Below are 21,936 nucleotides of genomic sequence, written 5' to 3'. Positions count from 1 at the left end.
AACACAAAAAATTGTAATTACACCTAGACCGAGTTGTCAGATACGTCAGCAATGCAAGTGCCAACAGCAGCTCCGACCTCTTTAGCTCTCCCATTCTTTCTGGTTCAAATCTCTTACAGCCTCACTCTTCCTTAGTTCCACTCCTTTGGGCTGAACCAGTATTTTATAGGGGTTACAACTGCAAGCTAGACATACAAGTTCATCCATTTTAGACTTGATCTGCAACTGTTACAGTTGGCCTTTTTAAACTTAGGATTTGGCCTAATCAGTTGTACTGCAGTAAGTAAAACCTCTTGCTCCTTAAGCATCTTACTTGTGCCGATCTGGTGTCAAGTAACTTTTCAGAGAATTCCCCTCCCCCAGAATCTAAAACCAAACATAACAAAGGGAAAAGAAGACCCTCTTATGAAATAAATCACTTGATACAAGATTCAAAGTCTGATTGAATTTGCTAGTGATAATATTGATAACTAAACACGGAAAGCATTTCACCTTTCCTGTTTCTATAATGTTGATTGCTTCTCTTCCAACGTTTGCTATTTTCACAGTAGTAAACGTTGGAAGAGACTATTGCACTATTACTAATTATTTAATTAAAATCTAGCATTTATATTTTAAATTTCATAAGGTTGCTTTTTTGGTACATTAACAAAACTGAATGCTGCATTTCATGTTTTTAAAGCAGTAGAAAAAGTCTAGATTTCTCTGCTCTCCTTCAGTCTTTCCTAATGTTTGTGCTCACTTCCTATGCTTTAAAAATTATAAATATTTTACATCTCTGATCATGGTAGATCAGTTTCATGAATTTATTTTCTTGATTGTGCAGGATTCACCTGATAAATTCTTCTTTTGGTAGGAGCTGGTTATCATGGGAGCCCCTGGGTCTTACTATTGGACTGGAACTATCAAAGTACTGAATCTCACTGATAATACATATTTCAAACTGAATGATGACTCTGTGATAGCCAAGCGGTACACATACCTAGGTAAGTGATGTGGAGTTTCCAGTTCTTGTTCATATTAAATTCTGAGTGTAATATAGTCTTGCATGTCATTTCCCCCCTCTGCAGTCAGAAACTATGTAAGCACAATTTACATTGTTAAATTGTTTTAACTAAGGCATAAAGTAATCTGGAACATAATTTTAGGCAGACATTCAATGAATTAATTTTGTTATGGCTTTTTTGGTGTGCCAACATCAGTTTGAATGACAGCATGCTCACTTGTACAGATTCTCCCTGGGAACAGGAAGTGGGGAGGACATGTGACCTGTAAATCCCATCAGCTCTGGCCAGCATAGGCAACAATTACAGGTGTTAGGAGTTGGAGTCTAGCAACATCTGGAGGGCCATACATTGCCCACCTTTGTTAGGGAAAAGTCCTGGATATGTCCTGAAATTCCCTCTTATTTCAGCTGGGATGACTGTGGGCCCAGCAAACAGAAGCAGAAGCACACAGATGCCTCTGGAGATCATAGTGTGGAAAGACTTTCTGAAGGCAGACAGTTTGACAATGACTAGGCTAAGCTATCAATTTAAGGATTTGAGAATTTTAGACTTCTATTCCTAGCCCCAATCAAAGATGTTCTATGGTCTCTGTATCTAAAATACCAGCTTCCAGAGTTCTGGCCTTTCTTTTTCACATCTTGAAAAAGGGAGCTCTTTGATTTGATGTAGATCTCCATTATGAAAAGCCCAGTACTCTCAGACAAATGTTAATAAACCATGTAGAAAATCATAATTATTTATGTTTTATTCAAAACATTAGTTCATGTTTTGCACACAAGTGTGGGCTCAGCTTTAACTTTTTTCATTTACTAAAGTGGTCATTAGTTAATCATTCTGATACAACAAAGTCCCTTATTCAAAAATATATAAATAAAATATGCCAGAATAAGATAGGAATGGGGGCATTGTTCAATAAACCTAATAAAACTAGGTTCAGAAGTGCAGTGAATATCACAAGAGGAGTACTGTATATCTAATGGCTTCTGTCCAGTCCCTGGTGACCAGTTGCTCTAATTATGGACGCATTAACAGACCTCAGTTTTCCTCAATTGTTTTGGCATGTTAAGCCAAAAGAGAGCTTTTAAAAACTAGAACATGACCTCTTTTCTTCAGAGCACTGTGCGCATTTATTTATTTGTTTGTTTCTTTTTTCCTAAAACAACAACAACCACTTAGCAAAAGCCACTTGAGAGTAGTTAGAATGAAGGACGGGCATACTTTATATGTGGAGGTTCTTTTTGAATAGATGTGAATCCCTTTGTTTAGCTTACAGATAAAAGGTCTGTAAATGACGGCAGTGGAAGGAGGCCCTGAAGTATGAAATGATGTCATTAGGAAGGGGGGGAACTAAATCTTTTCTACTACAGAACCTTCATGTTTCATCACTTAAGAATTTTTTGAGTGGTGAATATGACAACCTTATTGATTTCACCAAAGAAATGCTTTTCCTTTCCCCCATAAGCTTTAAAAATATCCTTATGCAACCACAGGTAGACATGTTCACTTTGTTCTCTGCCCTGCCCCTGACATTTCCATTCTTGATTTTTCCATGAAATTAAGTCCATGGCACTCAAGTACAGAGAAGAGCCATGTTAGATTAAAAGTCTGCCCAGTCCAGTATTTTGTCGTCACCGTGGTCAGACAGATCTCTTTGGGAAGCCCCAAAGCAGGACCTGACTGCTACAATGTGTGTACACTTGCTTTGGCAAGATCTTTTTGGCGCTTTCCCCTCTCCCATACAATTTGGTGCTGTAAGCGATCACTGAGCAAGTTGAAATGTACCAGTACCTCACTGTTTAGTTTCCTCCATTGTGAAAGGAGTCCATTTGTTTCTACCCTCTGCTTCTTCCCATTCTTGCTACTTACTGATCCAGCAAAGAATTTCTACTCAGTGGTTCTCTTCGAGTGTAATAGAAACTGTTGCACAACAGGCATAAATGATGGGTTCCTATAAAATAAACCATATTGGTTTTTTTTAAATTCAGTATGGGTGGGTGTGCTTAACTATTTTAATGCTTCTTTCTTCTGCATTTCTACCCCTGCACTTTTTTTTTCTTAGCCAGAGCTATTGTTCTGGTTGCTCACAGTGGTTCAGTCTACAAACTATCATCCTTTTTCATTTGCAAAAAATGATTGATTGCCTGTTGCAGCCTTTAATAGAGTATCAGTGAGTTTCTGTTTTGAAGAACTAGAGCTCTTGAGACACTACTTTTTGGCTTTGTTTTTCCCACAAGGCCAACATATTTATCCCCAAAGGAAAGAAAAACAATAATCTTGCTTTCATCCAGATGGCTGACCTACCCCTTGGACCAGTTTCCTTTTCTGAATGTGTTTGTCATTTCTCTCCTTTGGCACCTCTGATTGTCTCCCCTGAAAATGACCTGCTCAGGATACGCGGTGACAGCGGGTCACTTCTCTCAGCCAAAGACTACTGACATCGTTGGAGGAGCTCCCCAGGATGGAGGCATCGGAAAGGTGTGGCTGTTGATCAGACTTTAACTCATGTACTAAAGTGGGTACCATGTGATGTTTTGACTCATTCAACAGAAAAATAAACAAGGAAAAGGTTTCGATTTAGAACAATTTGAGCATCAAACTTGCGCAAATTTGGAAGAGGCTTTTAAACAATGGTTTCGGGGGGAAAGAGTGATTGTTCCTTTCAATTTTGTCTGACTGTCCTCTCTTCCAGCACCCCTATGTCCAGTCTGCTCCTCCTCAACCGTCCAGGAAGGGTTTTGAGAATCTATGTGCTGTGGGAGAAAAAAAAGGGAAATCTGCCTTCTGGAACATCCTTAAATTAACTTACTTTCAATCCATGCCATTGTTAGGCAGCAGAATCCTGTTGCTGATTTACATGTGTGTAAGAAATCATAGACATGCTGCCTATTAACGAGGTCCTGTTTTTATTGCTACACTCAAGTCCAATGGGACAATCAGACCTATGATGTGGAACACAGCAAACGCTCACTGATAAGTGGCATTTCCCCACCAAGATTTAAGTGATTTCCTTTACACAAGTGTAAATCAGCAGTAGGATTTTGGCTGTTATGTATCTTTTATATAATGTCTTTAAAACGAAGGAAAACGTGTTTTGTAATGTTTGTCTTCTTTGGTTATGCAATACTGTATTTTGGAAATATAGAGAAATTGCTAATATTAATTTCAGTGAGTTCAGCTTATTCAAATTGTCCGTGATTTCTGTTTAAAAACCCACATTTTCTTAGATAAAAAGAAAATAAAGACAAATGAAAGGAATACATGCCTTAAAAAACATTTTTAAAGAATTCAACATGAACACCACAGACAGTAGAATAGTACAAAATGTGCTCGTCTCACTGAGTCAGTGATTTTTATAGCTTTGAGCTGAGTTCTCTCCCTAAAGAGACATGATACTATGTTGTCTGAAAGATTAAGCCTTTCTGAGAAGTATTGTACTGTATCCTACATCTCAAGTCCAAAATTTCAAAAGGCTGCCACTCATGTGTTTGTGTTGTTCAGGTATGGGTTCATTTATGTATGTGTATAAACTCCCATATTCTGGGATGATTTGGGAAGATGTTATCAGATCTGTTTTAACACTTAGGTTTTAGCTTTTTGCTGTTGGGCTAATGGTTCAATTTGTGGGCCAACCCTGTCAGTGGGCAAATAAAATTTCAATTTTATGAATTGGTTGGCAAATAACATTCAAAAGGATGGGTGACGTGAGCCCCTGCACAACCCACCACATATCAGCATGTTTTTTCCCCTCTGACCTACCCAGCCTTTAAACTGAACACACAGAGTGCAACTCACCAGTCATGTTTGGAGGCCAGATAAATTCAATAACCATCTGTTTTCCACATTAGCAGAATAATCATCAAGAAAGTGGCATGTGAGAGTACATGCTGGTTATTTGTTCATCACTTGCTGTGAGCCAACTGCATCCTTTTAGGCTGAACTATGATCCAGGCTTACTGTGAAGATAAAAATGGGGCGAAAAGGATTTGGGTATGCCACCTTAAGCTCTCTAGAGGAAGCTGGAATATAAGTGCAGCAAATAAATAAATGAAAAAAGTTAACTGAGCAGGCAGCAGCTATATTTTGAGAAGGAAGGCATAGGACCTGAACTTTGGGTCTCCAGATCTTGACAGCAGGCAAATAGCTCTTAAAAATCCATAACCAGCAGCAGTGCTGTGGATGGGGCTTCCAGAGGTAGAGGTCCAATGAGGTAAACTTATGGCCATCCTTGGTATACATCAGACTTAATATTCATTTATATTCATTCAGCCCTTCTAAAGCGTTAGACGCACATCACATACATGTCCTCACAGAGATCCATACTGTAACCCTGAAGGTAGACCAGTGTTATTTTCCTCACATTACAGGAGTTTTTTCCAGCCATCATTGGGAACTTCATGTGCATAACAAGGGCTCTAGTACTGAACTGCAGTCCTGTAGACAGTGTCTTTTTTGTGGTGGTGCCCTCCTGAATATGGGGTGTCCTCTCTAAACAACCCAAACAGCTTAGCACATACTCTGATTTTTCTTTTTAAAAAAAGATACTGGATGGTTCTTCATGCAAGTGGCTCACATTTAACTAGAAATAGTCTTTGCTTCTTTTTTTCAGTTTCATCCTTCTCCCACAATTTTCATATATTTATTATTGTTTTTATTCTTCAGATTTTTTCTGATAAGCCTTCACTTTGTTGTAGAAGGACAAAGTAGATGAATGACATACAGTAAATAAATCACATACTTACAGCATGGGCATGTAGTTCAGTTTGCCAATCAAGAATGCATGATTTCACATAATAATCATTGCAATAGTATTAAATAACTTTTTTGTTCATTTAAATTCATAGGTATACATTTTCCGCACTGATAAGAGATTTGGAGCTTTAGTAAAGATTTTTCAGGCTTCAGGTAAAAAGGTGAGTAATGTTTAAATAACAACTTAACACTTGTTTTTAATCTCATTACATAATAAATAGCTGCTTTTCTTAGGGGTACAGACTTTTCACAAGTATATGTGTTTTCAGGCTGCAATATCCTCTTTCTCCCATTTTGGACTTAAGAGATTTTGCTGCCTGAACAGAAAAAGTAGCAAACGATACCTTCTCCATGTCTAGGTCACTCACATTTCCTTGGGCTCAATAATATGAGTGCATACTTGGAAAATTTCTTCATTTGCACCCTGATTCTTCATGTTGAACCATTATTCTTAATTCTTCTGAAAGCAGAACTGCAAGGGCTGGTGGTCTCCAGGAAAACAGCCAGTTAAGCAGGCACAAGAAGCTTGAAGTCAAAGTTTAAGAGTAGTCCTGTGTGTGCTTGAGTGGTGATTTTTTCAAGCTGAGTAACTTTGCAGAACAATGTGGAATCCAGTTGGTGGCTTTAGAGAATAAGATGGAATCTAGTTGGGCTTTTGTGTCATGTGATCCTTGCTGAATTGATAACTGCAAGACTACCCTCTAGGTGTTTTGAACAATGGTGCTGTAGAGTGAAGGACAACAGTGTCTGGCAGCTTACTACAAAAAGCATTCTACCTGGCTGCTTCTATCACATGCCTCCCAGGCAGAGGCTTCTAATTCCTTTTAGGAAATTGGAAACCTTATGCCAGTGAATGTTGACAGATGTGAATAGCAAAAACCTGAAGTTCTCACAGTCACAACAGGTCAACCTTTCTGCACAATAATGTTGCAGTTGGGTAAACAATACTCTTTTCCTAACTGCATTTGTCTAAATCAACAGTGACATATTGTTTAGATCTTTCATTCACAGACTCAGTGTTTTTTCAAAACACCACCACCCACCCAACAATGAGAATTCCCAAAGGGAGTAGTGAGACGTGTTTGACCCTGAACTCTTAAAGGCTAATGGATAAGAATGCTAAACTAATATTCTTCCTTTAGTTTGTTCCTCTCTTTTTGCTGTGGCTAATGAATAATGATGATTACTTTTCTGTACTGAAAGACCTGTTTTGATTTGGTGATAATAATAGTGGTCACTGCATAACTGATGGATAATATGCAGTCATGGGTATGTTTGATTCATTCTGATCAAGGATAAAGTTGAGTGGTCAAACTGAAGAGAGCAGACAATATAATCAGGTTATAATGCATATTATCTATGACAGCATTTATAGTAGCATGGTGAATAGCTTTCTGTAAGGTCACTTTGGTGTCCTTTCTGAGTCAAAGACTGCTCTGTGCAGAATAAAGGTCATTAGACATGTGTGTGATTTGGCACTAGATTAACAGCATATGGTCTCAGTTTCACAGTGTGCAAATAAGGATCAAAGTTCAACAATTTTTTTAAAAAAAAAATCCAGAGCAAACATTGAGGGTGGGTTCTCGTGTTAGGATTTCCATATGGAAATAACACTAAATGCTAGCTATAATTTATGTGGCAAATTGGCATATCAGTGCCAGCCACTACCAGCACTGAAAACGTGGTGTTGGCATGGAAATTCCCTGTACTCTAAGTGCACAGTGGCCAATTCACCTTAAGATGCTGATCCATCCTCCCCCAACATTGGCCCTATAGTGGATGCTAGGGGACAGATAGTGGAAATAAGACATTGGAAGACAGAGCTCTGTTCGCTGTATCACTTGATCTGTACCACCTACATAACCTGCTGCACTTGAGAATAATGGAGGGCACTATTCCATCACTACCAATGAAGTAAGCTTCAGTTGTTAGTCTTTACCAGCTTCTGTGCATGGATTAGAAGGGGGTGCCATCTTGTTCTTCATTTTAGCAATATGTTTTGAGCAGGCTAATCTTCCTCCTAACAAAGTATGAAAAAGGTTCTCACTTGTGACTCATGGGGCAGCTCAATACTTTTTTCATTAAATTTACTAATAAATCTTGGAGTAGGTGGGCTCTTCGGCTAATAAAAGCATAGATAACAATTCTGAGTATTGATAAACAACATGGCAATGGCAACATCATGCACTTAGGTTTGATTTTCATGCTTTGAAACCACATCAAATTAACTTTGGTTTCTTCGCTGTACTTCCTAGGACTGGACATTATGGTGCCAGTTCTGTTTTGAATTAGGATTGTTGCAGCTTGGCTTTGAAAGATGATTATAACTTTCAGCTAGTTGCATTTTAAGTTCACCCCTGCAATCAGGTGGGCATGGGGACCACAAAGGACACTCCTGTGTCATCTATCATCCTAAAGGAAAATAGGAAGCAACTGTTAACTCCGCAAAGGGACATTTCTTCAGAACAGTCTACACATTATTGTCCATATTCCAAGAGTCCCCTTTGTTTTTTGTCCACCAATAGGTTTGAGAACAGGTACACTCCTGGGGAAATCAACTCATGTTCTCTAGATCAATTGCAGGTAGACAAGGGTGAAGTTGCATTCACCTTATCCCATACCTGGACAGTCTTAGCCAGCAATCAGTGACTGCAGACCTTTAGGTTCCCCTCTCTAATTTTGCTAGCCATCTGGCCCAGTCCCGTAAATTGTCTTTGGCAGCACCAGTGGTGCAGCTGTATCTAGGTAGGTTCTGGTACAAGCATCGAGTACTTTCTACACCCTTCCAGCTTGACCCCCAAGGCTCCCTTAGTTATGTCCCATTCTCCAGATGATAACTTGGATCCTATCTTGAGTTCTTTCAAGAAGGAGTACAGAAGGATATAGCCTAAAGGAGGGCTCACTTCAGAAGAGGCAAAGCCAGCATACACAGTAGGCACCAGTTCTTCACCTTTGCTAATCAGGAGGACCAGCTCACTCCCCTGTTTCACTCTCTTCCTCCTCCTCTCCTCCAACAGCCTCTTTTATATCCAACTTCAGGCGGGAAGCCTCCTTGGTGATTTCCCCTCACCTTTCTCTCCTTTCTGACTTTCTGATTCAGAGGAAGATAATGTGTCAGGGTAATACTCTGGACAAGGGATCCACCCTATGTTCACCATGTATCCTTGTCAGTGACCCTGGGAGGGCCAATGAGATGTAGAAGCAGATAGTTTCTATGGGTTAAAGCTCACCCACTCACACCCCTCTTCCATGTGGGGGTTAAAAGGAGGGGGAACCATTTACTGTAATTTAATTTATTTGTTTGTTTTTTATCTCCTATGCTGCAGAGAGGGGGATTCTGAATTTTGAAATACAGACTGCTTAAGAATGGAACATTTACTCCTCTCTACTGCATATGATTGTCTTGATCTTGATTGGGATTGGGGCCACATACAAATTTTGGAATGTGAAACAAAAAAGTGATTCTGAACTGCATGGTACTTTTTAACTGTAATGTCTAACATAATGTCTTTGTTAACCTATTTGTGTGAATTCTCAGATGTGGATGTACATTGTAGTTTGTATTTGATAGTACATCTATTTTTTTTTAAAGAATTATGGTATGATGTAATAAATCACAAAACTAGGTGAGCCATGAGTACTGTAAGAACGCCCACTTTTCTCAAGCAATGATTCTTGATACATTAAGATATAACTCTCTCATTTCATTTGAAAAACAGCCCCCTGGAAGCCATAGCTTGTTGACAATTTTAAAAAATCCCAAAGAAATCTGCAAAAATAAGTGGGATTTTACTCACAAAAGCTTGCAATTAGTTTGGGTTTGTTTTGTTTGTTTGTTTTTTAGTGGTTCAATAAAGGTATTGAAGCGCCAAAAAACAAACAAACAGAACAAACCCAAACTAATTGCAAGCTTTTGTGAGTAAAATCCCACTTTCTCAGACTGGGCCCCATACCTTCATGGACACTGCTCAAACATTGTAGGTAAGAGTCCCAAAAATTCATGGGAGATGTCCATGTTGAGTCTGCTTGTATGAGGTGAGTTCAGACTTAGGTTGAAAAGTCAGCTGGGGTATGTGGTTTCAAGCACCATCCCTTGCAGCATGGTTGGAATTTTCCATCCCAAATGCCAAACAAAGGATTTGCAAAAAAAGAAATCTGCTAGGGTTGTTGATAAAAAAGTGGGACAACAAAATGGCTGTTTTACAAATACAGAAAAGCGTAAGTGATTTCTTCTTGTGTGTGGGCAGATACTGAATGCTTTGTTGTGACTCGGCTTGGTTACAGATGGGCTCTTACTTTGGCTCCTCCTTATGTGCAGTTGATCTGAATTCTGATGGACTTTCAGACCTCCTGGTGGGAGCACCCATGTTTTCTGAGATCCGGGATGAGGGTCAAGTTACCGTCTACCTAAGCAGAGGAAATGTGAGTATGTGAAGGAGCCGAGCAAATGACCTGGGGAATCTTTTAAACTCTCAGCCACACTAATCATACAAATTCTGTTTAAGGGCACTTAGCAGTTGTGAGAATATTTTTTCATTTCTGTCTAAGATGCAAAACAGTCCCAAGAAAATAGGTAGAAGATTATGAAATCCAGATTATCTGATACCTAATTTATGAAGTACTTCCTATTTTATTGTACCAGAAATACCCCTTTGTAGCACTTGAAAGATCAAGTGAAGTGGCCCTTTAACAACCATCTGTTTGTCCATGTGTCTGACTGATCTTCCTTAATTTCTCTTAATTCCAAATATGAAAAAAATTCAACTTCTAATGAATTCTTCTTTAGAAGTTAATTAAGATAAATTTTAAATCTATCGCTCTTTTAAATCAGAATTGGATTGAAGTTTTTGTTTCCACCATGGTTTTCATTATTGTGTTTGACTTATCGTTATGTGCTAACCTGGCTACTGTCTTTGCTAAGGGAATTACTGTGCATACATGTTGAGCCTGTGTTTATGAGTAGGGATGTACACTGTGAAAACTTTCAGTTTTCTTTCATTTTAGGGTATTTTGGGGTGGGTGCACCTTTTTCCCCCATGTCTTCCATGCAGTGGTCCTTTTGTTAAAGAGGAATGGGGCTGGATCTGTCAGGTTCTTATATTACATTCCCCCTTCCCCATTTGTTTTATCCTTTGCACTCATCCAAAAAAGGCATCAATGAACCCATAAAAATATCCCTGATGCCCAGTAGCTCACTATTTTTGAAGGAATATAAGACAGCAAAGATGGAGCGAGGAGAAGTCCCCTTTTAACCACTCTCGCTGCTTGGGTAAGAGAGTACCTACAATGTTTTTCTGTTCCATCATATTCCTAGAGCCGCAAGTATAAAAAGCAGAGACCTTTCCTATCTCCTCTCTTGGCTCCCAGTCCCCACTCCACCTTCTGAAGGCATTGTGTTGCTGACTGCTGCCCCAAGACTAGCCATGAATTCTTGCTGGTTCACTGCTCACTTTTCTGGTAGTGCAAGACATAGGAAACCTGTCATTTCTTCAGTTCTTCCTCTCTGTTTCATGGTTGCTCCAAAAAAGCAGAAGACAGGTAATGGAGAGTCAGGCAAGTAAAAAGGAAAAGCAAAGCATGCTGCTTATAAACCACCCCATAGCACTTAAAGCACTCTCTGGATGGCTTACAGGTTAATTATGCAGCCCCCACCCCAGCGAGCTGGATGCTCATTTTACTGACCTTGGAAGGATAGAAGGCTGAGACAACCTTGAGCCAGCTATCTGGGATTGAACCCTAGTTGTGAGCACAGTTTTGGCTGGAATACAGCAGTTTAACAACCATGCCGTGAGGCAGCACAGTTGTGCTGATGAAGTAAAGAAAGAGCAGCACTTTTCCTTGCTGGGGTCCAACCGATCCAGGCCTTTTTACCAGTTAAAAATTTCCACCTCCTGGACATTCTCCTTTGTTGCTGGAGAATGTCCAGAGAACAGCCCTTGCAACATTAAGTGCCTGAAGGATATCCCAGACAATATACAGGCAAAGGATAAAGGAAAAGTTTAATGAAAGGGGGGAAAGCAAAACTTCCCTCCACTAAACGTTCCCCTCCCTTTCATTCCAACGACTCCTCCATGTTGGTCTTGGGAGTTAACAAAATAACCTGAACATGAGAGTAAGAGCTCTTTTGTGTTTTTTCCCTATTTATGTTCAAATGAGTCTCCCATTTCTATTCATGGATGTCAAATTAGCTGAAATTATTCTAGAACCTTCCATTTCAGTTCAAGTGTATCACCTTTATGCCATGAAGACTGGTGCTTTAATGCACAACTCAAGCCAAATTGTGGGAAATAAACTTATGTGAAGAGAGCTGGGAGGAAGCCTTTCACCGTAATACCCTTGAAAATGTATGCATATTTTCCCAAGAAAACAATGATGGGACTCTTGGTTGCAAAGCTGTGTGTTTCACAACCACTCTGGCTTAACAGTAGCCTAGGGAAATAATCAACATAAGCTTCCTGTACTTTGAAATGACCATGACTTGTTTGGAGGGAACATGAGCCATATGGGGTTTCTCAGAAGCACTTCTGTTTGTGAAAGTGTCCCTTTTCCCAAATACATGCTATTTGAACTTTGGTTTCCTTTATAAGGGTCACAAATAATGACTGCTTAGGTCAGTTAAGGTCAAACAGAAGTCCAATAGTATGCGACAACTATGAGTTCTCCTTCTGACACTTGGAAAGGATCTGAAATGCAATGTGGTGTAGGAAAAGTAGAGCATGGAAAACTCTTTTTGGTTTGGTGCAACAATCCTGACAGACATCTCTCTCTAAATGCTACATTTTGGGGAGGCAGACTTACTTCCTGTTTAGATAACAAGATTCTTGGACTTACGTCAGTCACATTTTTCATGCTTCAGTGTCGCTTCTGCAGATGATACTCTGGTATCTGGAAGTTGAGTGATGGCAACTGGATTTCTTTCTTATTTGGTTGAAATGTTTCACTACTCATCCAAGTAGATTCTTCAGTCTGAGGAGAGTTGGTAGGAGACTCCTGATATATCCTCTCTGTTGGTTTAACTTCTCCCAGGTCTGAATAGGCTCGTTAGATTGACAATGGATTGGGGGGGGGTTGAGTGCTAAACCACAGAGCAAGAAACATTCTCACCTCCACAGAAGACAAGAAGAGAGAAGATGGACATCTGAAGACAGCCCTTTAGGCCTGTGGATATCCAAAATAGGCCTTTAATAAGGCAATGTCCTGACCCAACAGGAGCCAATGGAAGAACCTGGTCATTCCTTACATGGCAGCTGTGTCTGAAAAGTTCAAAAGGATTTTTGGTAAATATCAAACCCACAAAGACACTACGGTGGAGATCCGTCCACCCAAAAAACTGTACACCAAAATACAACAGGAGCAATATAGTATATGTGGTCCAATGCAAAAAGGACTGTTTGGAGCTCTACATTGAAGAAACCAAACAGCCACTAAACGGGAGAATGGCCCAGCACAGGAGGGGAAATGGCTCAGGACCACTATCAGCAGTGTTCCTTCAATTGAAGGACAAAAGACACTCATTTGATGATTGAGATTACTCATTTTGGACTGTGAAGGTAGGTGGTTTGAGAGAGGGACAGGGAGGCCAAACATGTGCATATAGAAAATCCCTCACTCAACAGGGGTGGAATCCTTAGATACAAGCTGTCTCCTATCTATCATGCTGCCCTTTCATCTGTCCCCATAAAGATCAGGACCACACCCACCAGAAAGACCACTGTTAACGACTGTTAATAACCCATGACATGAGAAGGACTTCAGAGGTGGGATTTTCACTCACCCCCAGTCCTTTGTCCATCTAGAGAGCCTATTCAGACCAGGGGGAAGTGAAACCAACATGGAGGATATATCAGTGGTCTCCTACCAATTCTCCTCAGACTGAAGAAGCTACTTGGATGAGTAGTGAAATGTTTTGACCTAATAAGAAAGAAGTCCAATTGCCATGACTCACCTTCCAGATAACTTCATCTGGGTGACTGAGAATCTTCACAGATATTAAACTCTGTTGTTGCTTGTTTTTGGTTTAATGTCACATTGTGCATAATAATGACAGAAGGTGCTTGACTGAAAGCAACCCAACAAATTCCATTGTTGAGTAGACATGTTGAGAAACCACATGTCCCTATCGACTGTGAAGTTGAGTACCTGATCTTACCAAATTAAACTATACAATAAACTAGGAGTTCTCATGAACATGTTATCTGTAGGGTTCTTTTAGTCTTAAAATGATGGAGTGCCTGTAGCAGATGATGGTGTGTTCACCCATATTGCTTGCCTGCAATCTATATATACATAAGGAAGTTGCTCTTGAGTATTACCATAGGGTAATACTAGGGTAGACCTCATGAAATTGTACTGTGCCCTCACTGCTCAAGAAAATATGCACAATGAAAATCAAATTGTTCCCAATTGTTTGCATTACAGATTCATTATGTATGGTTTTAAGTATGTCAGCAACTTTCTGAAGACCTCCCAAAGATTTTATGAACATTTTCAGAATCACATCTCTCATCATTTGCAAAGATAGAGAGAGTGAATGCAAATGCTGGTCTTAACAGGCGGGCTTATTTTTCTTGTAGAAATATTCTGTTACACCTGCAGTAGAGATTATGCTGCAAAAAGGGGCTTTAAAGGCAAGTTAGAAACATGTCTTAATATTTTATAGAGATTCTGGTGGACATCTAAATGTACAATGTTGTTCTGTTAAGTCAATCTTATACCTAGACAGCTCCGAAAGGTTTATAGGTGAGTTGCGACAGGCACACGATCCTGTTGTGATGACGATGAAATTTATTTTTATTTTTATTTATTTAAAGCCCGTCTCATCTCAGGGTGGGTTACAGAGTTGTACAAAACAATTTTAAAATACAAGATAATTAAAAGAGTTTAAAATCAAACGGCACACAATTAAAATATTCATTAAATAACCTATCTACATATGCAGCAACAGAACAATGCTCCTGAGCAATGGAACAGATTGGAGTGAGTGCATGACTCTGTATTATTTTTGTACTGATTGTTCCTGAAGATGCAAAGAATAAATTGGTATCACACACACCCTGCATTCCATATACGGAAGCACATTGGGCAGTTAGTTGAGCCTTACTTCAGTGTTGGCAGGGAGGAAGTATTCTCTGCTGCACTTGAAAGAAACAAGCTAGTTTAAGGGGCTACAGACTTTGTAATCTACGCAGCTGTTGTCCAGTGGAAATGAATGGCCAGGGGACTAAGAAGGGGCATTTGGGGGGCAGAGAGCACTGCTTCCTATCTGTATTTGCTGCCTGAATTTGCACCAATGGCTACCAGAACAGCTTTGGAGGCCACATGTGGTCTGTAGTCCATGTGATTCCCACTTTTATTCTGTATGGAATCATACATTCATGCAATACCTCAAAAAACAAATAGTCCCATGAAGCAGGAAATCTACTGCTACAATGCCAAAGTAGACATCTATCCAACTTGCTCTTAAAAGCTTAACGAAGCATTCTTGATCAGCTTCTTAAGCAATCTCTTCCACTTTTTTAACCATACCTTGAAGACTGTTTCTCTTTCTGAGGATAATCTGCATTCCCTGGCCTGTGATTTGGATCCATTGGCTTCTTTCTTGCCTTCGTAGTGTGTTGGCTATTCATGATGTTTAAACTCTGAAGTGTTTGGGGGGTTGAACCAGAAATAGGAGTTTGCAAATGCAGAATGTTGTGTGCAATCAGAATGTGTGAAAGATATGCCAACAATCTTCTTTTTAAAACAGGGATGAGGGCTATATGGCCCTCTGAAAGTTATTGGGCTGCATAAACATGCATGCTTCGTTTGTTTTTAGATGAGGTGTGCAGTTGTCACAGTTAGCCATATCACCAAAGAGGCATTCCCAATTCTTTTTCATATTAGAAAAGATGGCTCTTCTTCATTTGCCAGTTTTACCTTTTTACAGGTACATTTGGCTGTTCTACATGCATGTTTAATTAAAAATAATTGAAGAAAATCCATAAGCTGTTGTACTGGCTGATTAATTGGAAGGATATTTATAGATGATCATATGTTTATATTTAATTATTCTAACAACTGAAGTGGCCTAAGTGGCAAAGATTCAATTATCTTGGAAATTTTGCCACATAGATAAAGCATTTTATATTCTGCTACTTATTTTCGTCAGTCTTTGGAAGATCACAGAAGTGAATTAGCCTTGTCTTGCTGCTTGATTGTCAGTTCTTGGGATATTTCTGCTGACTCATAAGATTGTGGAGCAGGAATGTTATAGCTTACCATTCATTAGTCTTCATTTTGTCATCACAGATGGCTATTTCCTTTCTGGGAACAATTAAATGTATTTTTTAATTTACAGCCTTTCCTTTTTGGAATACATAAATTTAGTTGGACTGTGTGAAGTTTCGCTTAGGAGTGTAAGAGTCTTACCCCACATATGCTCCAGGTGCTTCCTGAGGGACATGTGTATGACTCTGTTCCAACGTAGAGACCATGCATCTTTCAACGCTTGCTGTATTTTTCTTAGCTGGTCCTATTTCCTGTTTCCTAGGGCGTCCTGGAAGAGCAGCTTGTTCTGAATGGTGACAATGCCTACAATGCACACTTTGGGGAAAGCATGGCTTCCCTGGGGGATATTGATGATGATGGATTCCCAGGTCAGTATGCTTTCTTTTGTATGTGAACTTAGTATTTTTATCCCTTTCTTCTCTTAGAAGATGCAAACATTAATAATGAAACAATTATTGCATTTTAGCCTTATAATCTAAAAAGCATAACATAAAAGGGAAAAAAGGATGAGGAGGGTATTAATTTTTTACTTGTATTGTTTATAAGCTGCCTAGGGGACCAAAGACAGATCCCAACACATTTTTTTTAAAAAGACAGATTTAAAAACACTATATAAATATCTCATTTAAAAAAACAATTAGACAAATATTAAGATTTAAAAAATCAAGTTTGAAAACAGTTCAAAAACACTTACAAATCTATAAGAGGACGAACCAAGTGGAGCTTTTCAGTTAAGAGGGCCGACGAAAGGGCTCTGCTTCACACTTCTCTCTCTTCTGCATTCTAATATGATATCATCATTAAATAGAGAGCAACCCTTAAAATTATTTAATATCTTAAGTAGAACAGTCAGATGAATGTTAGTTCAGGGGGTTTAATTTTTTAAAAAGCTCATATCATCAAAAAGTGCTTCTGCCAGTTATTTAAACATATCAAGGAACTACAGTTTAGGATGCAATTGTTCCTAGCCTTTCAAACAGAAGAACTCCATTGCAACAGGCAAGTCAGCGGTAAATTGCTTCTCTCCTGTATTGTCTTCACTGTCAGTCTAATGGAGAATACACTGGCTTTTGTTTAATGTTGTGGTTTTCATGGTTAATGAGATGAATACGAAGTTATCATTAGTGATGTCTGAAAGGATATGTGTAAATGCTACTTTAATATGTGAAAATCTGTTTTGTTGCTGTTGCTATCAAGTTGGAGCTGACTTAACAGAGACCTTAACAGGGCTTTCAAGTCAAGTGAGATATTTAAGGAGTAGTTTTTACCAGTTCCACTCCCCCAGTGGGTTTTCATGACTGAGTGGGGATTTGGACCCTAGTCTCCAGAATCCTAATCCATCACTCTATCCACTACACCACACCGGTCCTACAAATGTATTCTAATATGTACAAACAAACAAAAGCTGGTTATTATTAAAAGGAAAAGGGTTCCCCCCAATTATTATTAAAAATTTTCAGCTTGACTTTTAGTTTAATTCATCTGGTTATAACCTTCCTTAGAGCTGTGTCTGAATAAACTTCCTGATGTCGTTTTATTTTCTCTCGGACTCCCCACTTGGCTTATGGATATAGGTGCTTTGTGTTCCCAAGGCTTTCTGTGGGATTTCCTGCCCTTTTCTTTCCGCAGCCTGGGATATCTCAGTCAGAAATAGGTCCTTAATATCTTCTCATGAAATTCAGTGAACATGAATTTATGCCGTTCACTGCAACCATGATCATCAGCACCTAGATAATCTTATCTAAGGCTGTACAATGAAATAGGTCATGCCAATCATGTTGCTTCTGAGTATTGGTTATTGTGAACCATTATTTGCCCATTAAGAACAGAATAGTAAAGAAAGAAGCCTGTGATGACCCTCTTGTTGCAGAGGCAAAGTGTGACAGTCTTGTGCAGCTTGAGCCTGAAGTATTATCCTCTGCAAGATTTTTATATCTCTTTGTTACTCATGTCAATTTCAGGCTTTTACACTGGTCAGTGTCAAAGGATTGTGTCCATTAGAAACTGACTAAGATTAGAGCCTGATACTGACTGTGACAACCCCAGACCTACTGGAGTATGCCACACTTTAAGTAAGCTGCCACCAACCATTCCCTATAAGAAGTCACACAGACCAGGGATGGATTTTTAACAAACAAAAGAACAAGGTTTATTTAAACAACAAACAGGGTAAATAAAAAGATCAAGTAAATAAGGTACTGTAACGTGGCTTAGTCTCAATCATACATACAACAGTTTGGTTCACACAGAACACTTTAAAGTAAAGCACAGACCCTGAACCTATCAGTTCTGGCTACCTATAAAGAAACCTGAACCTATCAGGTAGGTACTAACTGACACACAGTTGTACCCTGTCTGACACACAGACTCCCACTCCAGCTTCTTCTCCTAACTTCTCCACACAGGCTCCACATATATATATACAGTACAGCTCCTCCCCCTGATGTCCCGCCTTCCACTCCCCATAGGATGGAACTTTCCCTCCAAACCCATGACAGACAGGTACCATCAGTGCTGTATGTAACACTGACAAGCATCACAAAGACAAAAAATCCTGCAGAAATTAATATTTTGGGCACAAGCAGTGCAGAACCATCAACCCTGGTCTTGTGCAGTAAATTAGGGAGGAGAGAAAAGCCAGAACAAAATGAAACAAAAAAGAAAATGCAGTGCACAGTATTTCTGTGTTCTGTTGTTTCATGAAATGTCTCAGTCTCCTTGGGGGGTCCCCAGAGGGATTTCCCACTGGAGTAAAATGTCAAAAATAATCAGGATTGGGGAAAAAATGCTGTGTATTTAGTACATTCCTTTCCTTTCAGTACTTCTCCATTGGATTTGGGTCAATAAGCCAAATGCATTTTATAGGAAGGCTGTAGAAACCTGGTAGATTATGGGAAGATTTTTCAAGAACCATGCCACAGAGAGGCTTCATAGTGGGTGGCATATGTTATGTGTACCAGTTATAGCTTCATATATAGTTGACTGATTCCTTTCTGAGATACATAAAACATGTAAAGACGTCACTATAATTATTCTCCATGTGGCTGCCGTTGCCTGTAGAACTGAGATTCATGTTTTTCGTTTAACACAATCTTAGTGTGTGTAAGAGATTTTTGTTAATTTAGGCAACGTTTTCTAAGCCAGTTTTCATGATTTGTTGTGACAAGAATCTGCATTATAACTACAAGGGACAGAGAGAGAGGGAGAGGTATTTCTGATTTTCAATTTCTTACTTAATTAGATGTTGCCATTGGTGCTCCTAAAGAGGACAACTATGTTGGAGCAGTCTATATCTACCATGGATACATTGGTGGCATCATATCTCAGTATTCTATGGTAAGTGATGGATGGGTGGACCTATGGAGCTTAAGTCGGGGTGTGCCAGAATATACAACCAAAGTTGGTACACATCTAAATGTCATTGGTTGGTCACCTATTATGTAACTCAAGGATGAGTATGTAATATTTCAGCCTGATGTTATCTAATAATGGATGGTGTTTTGAGAGGCAGTGATCCACAATGTCTCTCCATGTGTACTACTTAGAGCTAGTAAGTCCCTGCATAAGTACAGTCTGTGTGTAAGGAGGGTGTATCAGAGAAGCATAGATTCTTACTTTATTTTTTACTTTCTATCTCATCTTTTATGTATGATAAATTGTAATATGTTTGAGTAAAACAGCTACTACTAGCAAAATTTATTTCCTTTTATGATAGTCAAGCAGATTTGGCATTGGTTTCAATTTATAACAGCAGATGTGCTCTTAAATAAGCTTTTTTTAAAAAAAAAATCTGCATGGCAGACAGGATGTTTCAGGATAAAATAATTGGACCAACTTTTCAAGGTCAGCTTCCATCAGTTGTAGAAAGAAAAATATAATTCTTTCTTAAAATGTATGCCACTTGGTGCATTTTATGAGCTACTTATGATTAGTTCTTTCTATTGATTCCAGCACTTCCAGGCTGTACCTTTGTAAGGAAGCTTAGGTTTATTTTGCCATGCCTGCCTTGCACACTACCAGATCTGTCTGTATAAATATAGAGATCCAGAACTTGGATAAGTGACATTTTGAGCTACAGTTCCCAGAATCCCATTGTCACCTTGGCTACTTAGTCTGAAATGCAATTTGTAATCTAGAAAAGTAATTCTTCTGAGCTCTGTGACTGATGCAATCAGTAGATCACAGCTTGAGCTTTTTATCCTAGTGAATGAGTTTTGCTTACTGGAAAAAGTAGGAAGGCATCATACTTGTTTCTTTCACCCTTTAGCTGTTTAAAGTTGTGATCTAAATATTTTGTTTTTGTTGCTGGGTGGGAGCCATGCAGGATGCTAAGTCAGAGTGTAATGGTTGCATTTGCAATACTAAGAGCAAGCTGCAGATGATTAGTTCTGCTATTTGCATTTTTTAAAAAAAGAATGCATTAAGTTTTTTTTTAATTGCCAACTAAATCCATTTTATGACCATTTTTATAAGTGATAATTTGTGGCATATGTAAAACTCTTTCTATGTAAAACACATAGAAAGGTTGAAGGATGACTGGGTTGATTTAAATGTATCATGACATTTTGGTTGAGGATGTCCAGCTTTGGAGAGATAGATGTTTGTTTTTACATATTTGAGGTCATATAGGTTTCATAAGGAGGTATCATATTCATATTAGCAAACAGTAAAGCCGACTGTTGTCTCTTATAAGATTAGTAAATCTTTTGGGATCTTCTTTGAGATAAGCTCCTGCCAGCTATTTTCCATTACCTCTCCCCTCCCCCGCCCCCTCTGTTTGAGGCTCCTCACAGCTATGTTTTAATGCTATGTCTTGTTCCAACAAAACAGGCCTGAATCTCAGCCCTCGTTCTGCTCACATATCCATCAAGCACTTTCAGATGTTTAATTTGTAGTGTCTGCCTACCTGGCCTCTCTTTGAACCGCTAACCTTGAGGTGAAAGGCTTTGTGTCCTATTACTATAACTCTAAACCCTCCAGATGCTGTGCATTTCACACACACACACACAAACACAGATGCATGCACACACTGACAAAACAGAGTTTTTAAAAGAGAAGGTCATTTGTTTACAAGGAGATTTGATTTCCTCTCACATTTGAAATACTGGATTTTGCATGGGCTGCAGCCAGGTCTTGGGTACAGCTGAAGCATTTTAAGTGGCTTCCAGAGAAATATGTATGCTAAATAAATATTATCAAGCTAGGTTTCAGGGCCTTTGGTTTTGTTCACAGCTTTCCAAACGGTGTAGCGTTATACTCCAACCTTTATATCCTAATCGCCTGCAGATGTCTGTGGGATATGTATAGCCCTGGTTTGCCACCCTAACAGAGACCCCCCACAAAAGCCCAGCCACATTCTCCTGTGTCAGTGTAATTTGAGGCATTCAGCTGCTTTCAGTTGCCTTTGTCTTATCAATTCCAAAAGTGGGGAAGTTTTCTTCATTAGTTTTTAAGTGAGAAGGTTTAAGAGCTCCTTCCTTTCCTCCAAGTTTTCATGTGGCCTTTTGCAGGTAGTTTCTCATCTGAAGTTAGTCAGTATTACTATCCATTACATTTCTTTTTCCAGTTCATTAAGAGGACATCTGTATGTTGCATGTTGCCGGTCAGGCACTTCACTAAAAAGGACACGCAGGGCACGGCATTCCCTCTTCGCGATGGAGGCATCATAGTCTGTGGGGTTTTGGATTATATAGCCCAGTGTGGCTCTGAATGAGTCAGTTCCTCTATTGAAAGAATAAGCAGAGAATCTGTGTGGTTGATCACTTGTATTGATGGGGTTTGGGACTTCTCTGATTTAAAATCTTATTAATGACTCTCACATGTAGCCTCCTTCCAACAGGAATATGGCGTTGTGTTCCTAACTAGCTGAGAGTGTCAGCAATGAGTTGTGTATTATAATTTGAAATGGGATGGA

At 39.2% G+C, this 21,936-nt stretch overlaps 1 protein-coding gene across 2 annotated transcripts in view; it reads left to right on the top strand.

Annotated features, from left to right (window-relative positions):
• ITGA9 (integrin subunit alpha 9) overlaps nucleotides 1-21,936 on the top strand; it is a 389,935-nt gene that overhangs the window by 51,212 nt on the left and 316,787 nt on the right. For both annotated transcript variants that reach the window (XM_078377516.1, XM_073003815.2), the window contains exons 6-11: nucleotides 857-986; nucleotides 3,397-3,482; nucleotides 5,849-5,917; nucleotides 10,041-10,178; nucleotides 16,285-16,390; nucleotides 19,264-19,358. In XM_078377516.1, coding sequence (XP_078233642.1) covers nucleotides 857-986; nucleotides 3,397-3,482; nucleotides 5,849-5,917; nucleotides 10,041-10,178; nucleotides 16,285-16,390; nucleotides 19,264-19,358 — 624 coding nt within the window. The remainder of the gene's footprint in view (nucleotides 1-856; nucleotides 987-3,396; nucleotides 3,483-5,848; nucleotides 5,918-10,040; nucleotides 10,179-16,284; nucleotides 16,391-19,263; nucleotides 19,359-21,936) is intronic.

Source organism: Pogona vitticeps, chromosome 6 (assembly GCF_051106095.1).
Source record: "Pogona vitticeps strain Pit_001003342236 chromosome 6, PviZW2.1, whole genome shotgun sequence".
NCBI classification, from domain to species: domain Eukaryota; kingdom Metazoa; phylum Chordata; class Lepidosauria; order Squamata; family Agamidae; genus Pogona; species Pogona vitticeps.
The sequence above is the reverse complement of the archived record's forward strand: the minus strand, read 5'-3'. Positions and strand labels throughout refer to the sequence as shown.